Source organism: Bos indicus, chromosome X (genome assembly GCF_029378745.1).
Source record: "Bos indicus isolate NIAB-ARS_2022 breed Sahiwal x Tharparkar chromosome X, NIAB-ARS_B.indTharparkar_mat_pri_1.0, whole genome shotgun sequence".
In the NCBI taxonomy this organism is placed as follows: Eukaryota; Metazoa; Chordata; class Mammalia; order Artiodactyla; family Bovidae; genus Bos; species Bos indicus.
In genome coordinates, this window is record NC_091789.1 from 62,654,396 (window position 1) to 62,666,922 (window position 12,527).

Consider the following 12,527-nt stretch of genomic DNA (forward strand, 5'->3'; position numbering starts at 1 on the left):
GGAAGGCAGTTTAGAATTGTAGGCTAAAAAGCCTTAAAATCCGTATTCCCTTTGAAGACCTAGAAATTCTCATTCTAATGAGAGACCAAATACTAAATGTTTAGTCACTAAGTCATGTGTGACTCTTTTGTGACCCCATGGGCTGTAGCCCACCATACTCCTCTATCCATGGGATTTTCCAGGCAAGAATACTGGAGTGGGTTGCCAACTAAATGTAGACTACTACTACAAAATGTAGACTAAACAGTGAAGGACCTGAAAATTTAGATATAACTTACATGTGTGACAGGAAGAGATGGGTTGAGTAAATTGTTGCATATCCATATAGTTGAATAACATGAAGCTATTAGAAAATGAGATTATCGAAGTCTGTTTATGACATGGAATATGCTCAAGATACAGTTTGGGACAGTGCCCAAAGCCAGCAAGCTGAAGAGATCAGCAAGGTGAGTAGAGAAAGCCTCACCTGCCTTGCTAAGGAGGTTGAGCTTTTCCTATAGTTACTGGCCAGCCATTAAAGGATTCTAAAGGAAAGATCAGAGATACATTTTAGAGCAATCCCCCTTATCAGCAGTGTGTCTGGAGGCAAGAAACCAGTGAAAATCATTTCATCAGTCCAAGGAGAGAGAAGATGAGGCCCCAAGAGTATTAACATTAGTGAATAAAACCCAAGACAGACTTTGGGTAGCCTAAGGAATGTATCTTTGCTATGGTTATGTTTATAGGTATTCCTTTAAGAACCCCCAAATAGATGGGTGCCCTCCTAGGCGGTGGAGCCAAGAGAACTGGAGCTCGGCCTTGGAAGATTGTGTTGCAAGCCAAATGCTACTCTCCTGTCCCTCTCTCACTCTCTTTCCCTTTGATTTAGTTTTCTCATCCTGTCATTGCTTAACCTGGCTAGCCCCTCAGTTAGGATGGTCTTGGTGACTGGCCATTCTTCCCGCCTACATTTCTCATAGTACTAACACTTCTTCCTATGAACAAAAATTTTCTTCTTTCAGTGTTATGACCATGAGGGGTTAATGAATATGATATTGGGGTTGAGCAGAATTCGACAGGGAACAGGGTATTGATGCCAGTGAACCTGGGGCTAATATGACCATGGAACAGAAACAAGAACAGGAAGTGGGACAAATGATGCTGAGAGCTTGGGTGGAGAAGGTGGGAACCTGGAACCAGAGTGTCTCAGAGGTAGAGGATCAACTGGTACAGCTGCTGGTACCTAGGTTATGTGCTTAGGAAAAAATGGAATTTTTGAGTTTCTGGGCAAGATAACAGTCACTCTCTCCTGTAGAAGCTGAGAGAGTGTGGTTTTTTAATGGAACCTGCAGGTTTTTCCAGGAAAAACCAGCCCCAAAAGATTTCAGTTCTGTAAGGATTTGAGAATCTCCAGCACCCAGTAGATCAGAGAATGAAGCTGGTTGGATGTAATGTGAGCCTGTCTTTGGGGAATGCTGGACTCTGAAACCCATCTGTGTAAATATAATTTGCTGCCCAGGCAGGTCTGTGTTTTGAGATGTCTCAGCTTGTAAGGAGGAGATTGGAGGAGCTATGTTGTGGTACAGATGTGAGGACCCTGGGGTGACTCCATGTGTGCTGTGGGAGTTGAGGCACAGGGCGAGAATCTAAAGAAAAGAAGCCCCCATGAGGCTAGGACCATGTCAGGTGTGAGGTGAAAAGTGTTGAGAGTTTATTACAGGACCTGGGTTCTTGCCAGAAACCTCATCAGAACCTTCCCCCTGAGTTTCTCCATCTGTAAAGTGGGATTTCATAACAAAGCCCTGCTTGCCTCCCAGACAGTGGATCAATGGAAGGACATGGTAGCATTTCTCTGTTATGCTCCCTGCTCTTTTCTTCAGATGCCTATCCGGGCAGATGGCAGCAAGAAGACAAAGTGCCACGTCGGTGCTGGGATGTACTCAGATGCCTTCTCATCTTCCTGCCCTCCTTGTTTGCACTTCCAAGTATCCTCTCTTCCCACTCTATTTGCAGCTGAAGGGATAGTTTAGCTTTCCGTCTGCTAGGCTAAAACACATGCCAACAAAATTTGGAGGCCATTGGCAGCCAACCAAAGAAGAGAGCAGGGATATTTGGGCCAAGGCTGGGGGCCTTTGGGCCTCTGAATTAACATCTTATCTTCAGTCTGATCCTTTGGTTGATGGTGATTATGGATGTGGTTCCAGCATGACAAAGCAGAGAGGTTTAGTGTCGTAAATCTAGGACGCTGCCAGAGGAGACCATGAGTTTACCGGAAAAGAAATAGGATGGGGTCGGGGTCCTTTTTCAAACCTGTTTTTTTGATATTCTCCATGTATCTGATTTTAAAAGTTGCTTGAAAAAGATACCCTCTATCCTGGTGTTGGGGATAGATAGGCAAGATGGGGAAAGCCAGTGTGTTGGTTGGAAATGACATGACCATAGGTGAGTAACTGTTGGAAAACTCACTTAAGAGTAAAGACTAGATGAGCTGCCTCGAAAGAAATCAGATCCGTGATTAAGTTGGGACTGGAGGCTTGCTTTCTTCAGGAGGTTTCTGGGCTTCCCCATATAGGGACATCGGGGATCAGAACCAGCCAAATGGGGCAGTTACAGAGAAATTGCCCCTCCCTCCCCCAAGAATCTGCTTATTTCCTCTTGGCTGTGTGTATACAAAAGTCGGGAGGAGGGGGGGTGTGTTGCATTTTTGCGTCTCTGTTTTAGTGTGTCGGAAGTATCTAGGGTATTCCAGAAGCTCAGGAAGATTGCTAGCATGACTCTTAGGTGACTCCAGAAGTATTCTTTACAAGGTGCTTGGGGGCCCCTGTCTGCTTTCTGTATACTGTAGCTTCTGAGTGTAGCCTTTGATGGCCTGATGCTGGGTAATTATGTACAGCCTCCAACTTGGTCCCTTGCCTAAGGTGAGTAACTTTGCTTCCGGGTCAGTGGTAAAGAATACCAGCTTGGTTTCTTCTTTCTCTCTTGTACTGTTCTGACGGGTAGGGTGGGGAATTGGGGTTAAGTTCATGTTTGGGTGATTGAAATTCCAAGTTGACAGTCCTTATCCCAAACCATGAAGGTCAGATGTATTTCAGAAGTCTTGAGTTTTTTGGATTTTAGAAAGGCAATACTGAGACTGTGGAGTGTTTTACAGACACTGCCAATGGGATCTGGGACAGCACCCCCTAATCAAAGTACATTCTTATTGTGGAAAACGTATGAATACTCACCATAAATGGAATAAAGACAGTCTATAAAGAGCCTCAGCTCAGTTCAAGTCATGTCTGCTACCAAATTAGTTTTTTTTTTTAAAAAAAAACCAAACCCCACATTCTGTTTCTTAGACCTTTTTGGATTTGGCGATTGCAGATAAAGGATTGTGGACCTGTAATTGTCACTGGGTTTGCACTTTTAATCAAATTGATCTACAGGGGAAAGTAACATTCTCAATGGATTTTTTCTTGGTGGGTTCTTGATGAGGTATTGTGTGAGTGATGGACTCCCGGCTGTGTTCCTTTCAGGATCCTTTCTTCCCCATTCTTTCTCTTAGTCGCTGCAGGGATTCAGGTATCTCTACTTAGAGTGATTTTCCTTAGAGTACCCTTTCCTTTTAAATGTAGATTCTGAGAGAACTGATGAACAGAATATAAAGAAGATACCCGGGACAAAGCCAAACCGGCCCATAATGCCAATAATGTCTATTCATAAATGCTTACCACAAGAGAGGAACACATAGCAATGATTTTGTAAATCTGCAACATTAAGTCACCATAGGTGAAGTAACTCCATAAACATGAGTTTCATTCTTTGGTCAGTCTTTTGTCCTGCTGAATGTCTTTGATCAAACCTTGAGTACACCTGGCTGCTTAGAATAGTTGAATCTCCTAGGGCTTTTGTTAAAATGCACAGATTGCTGGAACCCCTGACTTATGGAATCAGCATTCCTCATGGGGGGAGCCCAGGAATTTGCACTTTGTACAACTCTGCAGGGCTTTCTTTGTCCCCCTTGAGCGAAGTCAAACAAGGTTTGACTTTGGTGCAGTCAAACTGCCACTGCTGTGGGTTTCTGAAGGCTGTAATAACCTAAGCCTAGTTCAAACCAAGGAGCATGGAACTGATAGTCTCTTAGAAGGATCAGGTTCTTTTTGTTTGGTTTGAGCAGGGAGAATAGAAGAAGAACCAACTAGTCAGGCTTTGAAACAAACCAATCAAATGTGGGGGAAGAAAAATAATTTTCCCTCTACTCTTATAGGTTCCTGGCTGAGACACACACCCCCTCCTCCACAGTAAGATTAACAGGAGAAAAACAACGGAAGTTTAATAATATGTATACCTCCTGTATACATGGGGGATACCCAGGAAAATGAACTCCCTGAAATGGCCCAAGCTACCACCTTAAATACCATCTTTAGCTAAAGATAAACATGCTTGGTATTGGTTGAGAGGTAGGGGTGGAGGAGGCCAGTTCCTGGAGGTGACCAGGAAGAGTGCAGTAAACAAGGGTAAGGTTGTTACGCAGATTTAAGTCCTTGCCTTCCCCCTTATTGAGAGAGTATAAAGATTTAGAGTTCTCCTTTTCCTAGAGGGAGACAGCTGAACAAATGGAGATTTTCCATATAAATGTAAATATATTGTACAGAAAGGTAACTTCTACAGTTTTCAGAGCTTTTCCTATGTCTGTTGTTTCTTAAAATCAGTCAGCCTAAAATAATCCTTGTGCCAAACAAACAAACTTTGGGGTAGCAAATTCGGCTCCCCTTCAAAATCAAAGGGAAATTAAGAGCCTGGGAGTGGCAAAATCAATAGGATTGCCAGATAAAAAACACAAGCTGTCCAGTTAACCTTGAATTTTGATAATAATGTTTTAGCACATGTATGTTCCATGGAATACCCAGGATATACCGATACTAAAACATTGTTCATTGTTTATCTGAAATTCAAATTTAACTTGGCATCCTGTGTTTTTGTTTGCTAAATCTGGCAAAGTTAGTTATTGATTAACCCACCTTCCCCCATGGGAGGCAAATCAGAGGGTATTTGTGTGCTTATCCTATGCTCAGAATCCATTTTTACTTGTCCTGGGTTAAAAACTTCTTATCCTGGCTACTTGTATCATATCATACCAAAGCTGAAGTATTGAAAAATTGAGTGTTCTAGAGGGTAAAAGGAAGTGAGGCTGAAATGGCTTAAGGAAAAGCTTTCCCCATCTCCTGTGCTCCAAGCAGTTACTTCTTCCACTGTCCATCCGTCTGTTTCCTCTTTCCCCCACCTTCCCCATCACACACACAGCCAGTACAGGCACACGTAGATGCATGTACAAACACAAACATGTTTAGAAAACCACTTGCTTGTCTTTTAAAGTTTTTTATATTATATATATATATTTTTCCCTGTAAGAGTTTGGTTATTTTATTGTTAGTAGCATTAGAATTAGCATTATTAAAGTAACACTGCCTCACTGTGTCCAGCATTTCTCATGATAACCAAACAATTTTTTTTCCATTGCAGATCTTTCTCCTGGCCTGCCCTCCATGTCCAGGAGCCATTGTCATCTTCAAGTAAGGGCAAATTGTTTTTCTGTTGCTGTTGCTGAATTGCTTTGTCTGCTTGGTAAAAAAGGATGGTGAACACATTGTGAGCACATTGAACTTGCAATGCTATGTGTCTGGGCTTCCCAAGAGACAAATGTCTTCAAGGGCCCAATGAAACAGGGAGATGTTATATGTGGAGACTTAGCCTTTGTGCTTTTGGTAAGCTCTGGCAGATCCCTTCTACCGATTCCTTGTGGTGATGGTTTATGGCCAAGACGTGCTCCCTTGGAAGGTTGCCACCCTCCTAAAGTTTCTCTTGAGAGCCTGCTGGGGCCAGACAGCCCTCCCCTACTCACAGAGCTTTGTACTGTGGTTCTCTTGTTCCACTGAGGATACTTTAAAGGCCTGTGTTCTTGTGTTTTTATCTTTTATTGCTCTTGTTGTTGTTAAAGTGCAAATTAAAGTGAGGAGAGAAAAATATCACCTTATTACAAGTCCTGACTTTCTTTAAAATAACAAGCATCCAAATCTATTAAAGTGTATTGCAGGCAAATCATGTTTGTCTGAAGGCAAGTTTACTTAAATGAAATTCTCAAGAGTCCTGGAAGCCTCATGTGAACCAGGAGTTGTGACCATTTTGCTTATCAAACCTTTTATTAGAGTTGCTAATGAGAAGCTAAATCGATCCAGTTAATTTCATCTCTTTCCCCCTTCCCCAGCCCCCATTTTGGAGCTGTTTCTGAGCAGGGAAATGGCCCCAAACCAGAGGGAGGGGGCAAAAAGTAGAGAGCCCAGCAGATCCTTGGATAATTGAGAGTGGCATAAATGACTTTCTGATTTACTAAGTCATTAAAGTGTGAGGTAGGGGAAAATATACCCCATTTGTTGCTTCAAATAGCTCCTTGGAATAGCCACTTAGTCTCTTGCCTTAGGTGAATAACTTTCTGCTGGATGAGGGGTAATATGTCCCGATTTCATAAGTCTCTTACTTGGACAGCTCCTAAGGAAAAAGGGGTATTTAACCCTGTTTCCTTCCCTTGATTTCCCAAAATGGGGTCAGTCTTTCAGTGCAATGTTTTAAAACTAACATTTATTGGTTTTTATTTCATTATTATGGGAGTTGTAATTCTCATTACAGAAAATGCAAAAACACACACAAAAAGAAAATAAGCACCATCACTAATCCTACCAAGAAATTATTTTGGTTACTGCCCTCCTTTTTTTTTTTTTAAACAAGCAGAGACCATATTTTGCTTTTGTTTTGTTTTCTTTTTTACTGTATCCTTCTAAACTTAATTCAATTTATATGTGTTTGTACATATAAAATACATAAATATGATTGCTGGATTTGTTTGTTTTAGTAGTCCTCCCCTGCCCCTCATTTTCCTTGTTTGGTTTGGCCTTTGCCCTGTCTTTCCACATTGTCCCTGTATATTACCAAACCAGTATGTATCCTTCTATATTTTTCTTCATGCTTGTAGGTATACACACACACACACACACACACACACACACACACAAATGGGTTTTGGAATGTTTTGTTGTTTTTGTTCATTGTTTTACAAAAATAGAATCCTATATATACATCCTACTTATTTTCACTCAACAATATCCCATGAAAATCTATCAAAGCCTCTTGGTATAGCTCTTTGTCTTTTAAAAGGCTAGAAAATATTTGGTGGATGCACAATTTATTTAGCCATTTCCCTATTGATGAACATATACATTCTTTCCAGATTTTGGCCACTACAGTCCATGCTGAATTGAAACATCATTGTGCTTGTGCCCTTACATACTAGTGCTTTCAATTTATAACACATGTATACACACACACAAATGTTTATTTGTAAATAAATATTTGTTACCATATCAGTTTATAAAAACAGGCTGTTATAATTCACTTTTTCTCTTTGTATGTAATGTATGAGATTATTCTTTTTTTCACATCCCTATCAGCATAAGGTTTTATGATTCTTTTATAATCTTGACAACTTAATGAATGTATTTGCTTGGCTAATAATGCATTTCAGTATTCTCTCATTTTTTGTCCAGTTGGATTTGCTCTTTGAATTGTGTGCTCATATTACCTACCCATTTCCTAGGGGTTGTTTATATTTTTCTTAACTTGTAAGGCCTCTTTGTATATTTTGGATATTGGCCCTCAGGCTACCATCTTTATTATAGACATATTTCCCAAATCTGTATATGTTGATTTTACTGATGGTATATTTTGCCACATAATTTTTTCTACATCCCTTTTTTCATATCCAAATATGATAATGTTTTTTATAGCTTCTGGGTTCCCAGTCTTTGTTGAGACTGTTTTCTCAAAGATGGATAACCAGTGGTAGTAGCAGAATATGTTAAGTAATTCCTACTTTCCCTTGTAAATTGAACTACTATCTTTGTCATTAAACCTTTTATATCCAAGGATCCATTTATGAATTCTCTTGTTTTATCTGTGTGTCTTATTTACCTTAGTCATGTTGATTAGATTAAATTAGCTTAAAAATATTTATCTTGGCTATTCATTGGCATTTTTTCTTTATACACATTTTAATATCATTTAATCAGTCCCCCAACCCCATCCTATTGTGATTTTAATTAGAACGGCATTAAATTTATATTTCAATTTTGTAAGAATCATTTTTTAAATACATAGCTGTTTTTGTCTAAGAAATGGTTATTTCTTTCCTCCTGTTCAGATCTTATTTTATACCATTCTTGATACATTTATTCTAAAGAATTAAGAGCTTTTTTGTTAAAAAAAAAAAAAAAGAGCTTTTTTGTTCATTAGGAGTGCAATATTGTTCTCCTTTCCGTTCCTAAATGCCTCTTGCTAAAATAGAAAAAGTTTATTAATTTAAAAAATACTTTTCATATCTAGCTATTTTACCAAATTGTCTTGTTAGCTCCAGTAACTTTTATTTTAGTTTTATCTTTTTTTTCTTATCAGATTGCAGCAGATTTAATAGTGGCCCCAAAGGTATGCCCAAGTTGTAATCCCAGAACCTGCAAAGGTAACCTTATTTGGAAGAACTATCTTTGCACATGTAATTGCGGATTTTGAGATGAGATCACCCTGGATTTAGGGTGGGCCCTTGTATGTTTGTTTGTGCTCAGTCATGTCTGACTCCATGACTCCATGGACTGTAGCCCACCAGGCTCCTCTGTCCATAGAATTTTACAGGCAAGAATACTGGAATGGGTAGTTTATCTTTTCTTTCCAATGGTTATTCTAATTATTTGATTTTCTTCTATTTTTTGCTAGAAACTCAAAGACAGCATTAAATAAAAACAATGCTGGTGGGCCACTTTGTCTATAACCAGTTTTAAATAGAAATGTTTTCTGTGTTTTTCCATATTTGCTGTTGGTATTTTTAAATAGTTTCCACATTTACTTAGTGATATTTTAAAAGGGAATGTTTTTGTATTTTATCAAATGCTTTTTCAATGATTTCTGATCTTTTTTTTTTTAAGTTTTTGATATAGGGAATTATGTCATTAGATATCTGGTTTTGAACAACTCTTACATTACTAAAATAATATATTATATTACTGTTTTGATACATTGCTGGATACTACTTGTCAATCTTTTATTTAGAGCCTGGCCTCAGTATTCATAAGTGAAATTGGAGTCATTTTTTTATTGGATTCTTCAAGTTTAAGGATTAAAATTATGTAGGTTACATAAAATGAACTGCAGAATTTTCCTTCTTTTCTCTGGCCTGGCATACTTTAACTACCTTTAGAAATTATGTGGGTTTTTTTGTTTGTTTGTTTTTTGAGATCAGATAAAATTCAACTGTAAAGCCCAAATATGAAGTCTCAGTGCCTTTTTCAATTGGTAGACCCTTAATCACCTTTCCAGTGTTTTATATGGTAAATCATATATTCAAATCATTGTGGGTAAATGTTGATCATTTGTATTTTTCTAGGAGTTATTTATTCTAAGTTTTCAAAAATATTGCCATGAATTTAGTTGAGCATATAGTTTTATAATAAGCCTTTCTCATTGTAGTCATATTTTTCTTTCTTGGGCTTAGTCTTGTCTGACTTTGTGTTCTGTCTCATATTTTATATATTAGTCAGTTTAGTAAGCACTTTTATCTATTTTTGGTGGCTTTATAGAACCTGGTTTTGGATATATTTATCCCTTTTACCTTATTTTGATTTTATATATATATATATTTTTGGGAGCGGGGGCTTCCCTTGTGGCTCAGGTGGTAAAGAATCTGCCTGCAATGCGGGAGACCTGGGTATGATTCCTGGGTTGGGAAGATGCCTGGAGAAGGGAAAGGCTACCCACTCCAGTATTCTGGCCTGGAGAATTCCATGGACTGTCTAGTCTATGGGGTCACAAAGAGTTGGACACGAGTGAGTGACTTTCACTTTCACTTTTCATATATGTATTTACTTAATTTTCAACATTTTATATTTATTTCCTTTTCCTGTTTTTGCCTCCTTTCTCAAGATTTATGCTTATTTCTTTACTTTTTGTCTTCTTTAATTGTAGTTTTTTATTCTGCTTTTTTTCACTTGATGATATCACAGGTTTTCCCCTATTTTATCATGTACTCACATTGCTCACATCATTTTTAAATTAAATTTTATATTTTGAGAAACTATGTAAAATAAAATATAACAAATATCATTATGATGTAGAAGTTATAAGGAAAATACAGAGAGATCCCATATACCCTTTAATTAGTTTCCTCCAGTTGTAACTTATTGCAAAACTGTGCTATGATATCACAAACATACAGTCAATACAAAGAATAGTTTCATCACCATGAGGATCCCTCCTGTTGTCCTTTTAAAGCCAAATTCGTTCCCTCCCACTTGCATGTTTTCCCTGACCCCTGGCAACTCATCTGTTCTCCATGTCTTTAAATTTGTCATTTCAAAAATGTTGATATAAATGCAATCATGCTGCTGCTGCTGCTAAGTCGCTTCAGTCGTGTCTGACTCTGTGCGACCCCTGAGATGGCAGCCCACCAGGCTCCCTCATCCCTGGGATTCCCCAGGCAAGAACACTGGAGTGGGTTGCCATTTCCTTCTCCAACAAATGCAATCACATTGTTGCATAAATGCAATCAATATAAATCCCAAAGGTGACTAGCTTTTTTTTTTAATTTAGCATAATTCCTTGGAGATTCATCCAAGTTTTTAACCATACACTTAATTTTTCATGGGTACTTATTATTCTACTGTGAAAATACTGTGTGCAGTGTGAAGTTGAAAATCATTGTTTTAGAAAGTAGATAGCTCTAATAGTACAGCTCTGTTTACTGTTCTTAAAGGACTTTGTCTTAAAGGATCTTATCTAATCCTCCAACTAATGTCATGAGATAGGGAGTACATTTTATACACATGGCAAATAAAGCAGTTGGGGCCAAGAGATTTTAAATAACTTGGCTAAGATTACATGCTTTTAAACTGTGGTGTTGGAGAGTCCCTTGGACTGCAAGGAGATCCAACTAATCCATCCTAAAGGAAACCAGTCCTGAATATTCATTGTAAGGACTGATGATGGTGAAGCTGAAACTCCAATAATTTGGCAACCTGATGCGAAGAACTGACTCATTTGAAAAGACCCTGATGTTGGGAAAGATTGAATGCAGGAAGAGAAGGGGACAACAGAGGATGAGACAGTTGGATGGCATCACCAACTCAATGGACATATGAGTTTGAGTAAGCTCTGGGAGTTGGTGATGGACAGGGAAGCCTGGCATGCTGCGGTTCATGGGGTCACAAAGAGTAGGACACAACTGAGCGACTGAACTGAAGATTACTTAGTGGCAGAGTCAGGATTCCCTTTCTTCCTCTTCCTGCTAATGCTTTTAATCGGGTTTATTGTGTGTAGTCAAGGTGGGGAGTATTTAACATGGATATCTCATTTAGTCCTCCCAGCATGCCTATGTGGGAGGTACAAACAGTACTCTCAGTTAGATCAAGACAACAGGCTCTGAAAGTTTATGTGATTTAAGTGGCTTATAAGTGGTGTAGGTGGGATTCGATCCAGTATCTCTCTGACTGCAGAACCAGTGCTCCTAAACACTGCCTTATGTTGCTTAAGGGAGTATTTTCTGTTCTTCTGGTACTATTGAAAGAAAGGGTTAACAACCATGATAACATCTGATTTAAAATTTCATAAATTTCAGTGTACACAGATAGGCCCTGCTGTGGGTGCATTGACTAGTGCTACCTACCCAACTATTATTTTTTCTAGCGGCCCTTTGCTGTGGCAGCCACACATGAATTTGTTTGCTTCCCAGCGAAGCAGGGGCTGGCATGCTCTTCATGGAGGCATGCCCAGTCACTGCAGGAAAGGGGTATGGTGTGCCCAGCAGGCTGCAAGCACCACGCTGCGCAGGGGCTGGCAATTCTCTTTAGGGTGGGGAAGGGGCGGAACTCTCCACAGGGTTCCCACGCTGCACTTGACAAGAGGGAATGATGGTTCCCCAGTGTTCTGGCTGGGTCCCAGAGTGCTCCCTTTATGTGCCTCACAGTTGACATGTGACCTGCTTAGTCAGCTGCTGTAACTGGCTGCCCAAGGGAAAAACATGTGCCTCGAACGTGGAGCCTCCACTGTAGCAACCTTGGGCATGGTTGACTTCCATGTCCTAGAATGCCAGCCTGGCAGCATTTGGCCCCTTATCCCCCATCCCGTTCCCAGCTCTTCCATGCTGTGGACGCATGTTGTATCGAGTCTGTACAGGCAGTGTTGGTCTGTGTCTCTGAGTCTGAGCCATTTTCTTTTTATTCATTTGGCTGTTTTGAGTGATTCTCATCTAAAGAGCTATCTACCATCTTCAACATCCAAGCCACAGAATTCTTTCTCCCACTCAAGTTTGAGTATTATATCCGTAGAGGCCATTCTGTGCTTTCTCTCCTGCTACTGACGTCAAAAAAGGTACCTTTTGCAGTTACCTTTAGGGAAAATACCCTGTTGCATAATATGAATCAGCCTGCCTTTTAGGTTCTTAATAAATACGATTCTCTTTTGCCACCCAAAAA

The 12,527-nt window shown here is 39.5% G+C and overlaps 1 protein-coding gene across 19 annotated transcripts in view; it reads left to right on the plus strand.

Annotated features, from left to right (window-relative positions):
* TMEM164 (transmembrane protein 164) overlaps positions 1 to 12,527 on the plus strand; it is a 194,699-nt gene that overhangs the window by 66,264 nt on the left and 115,908 nt on the right. For 15 of the 19 annotated variants that reach the window (XM_070783933.1, XM_070783936.1, XM_070783921.1 and 12 more), the window contains one exon: positions 5,485 to 5,534. The exons of 1 other annotated variant lie outside the window; for it this stretch is intronic. In XM_070783933.1, coding sequence (XP_070640034.1) covers positions 5,485 to 5,534 — 50 coding nt within the window. Of the gene's footprint in view, positions 1 to 5,484; positions 5,535 to 8,463; positions 8,494 to 12,527 lie in introns of those variants that run through there. 3 more of the 19 variants (XM_070783928.1, XM_070783925.1, XM_070783934.1) reach the window with 1 other exon arrangement.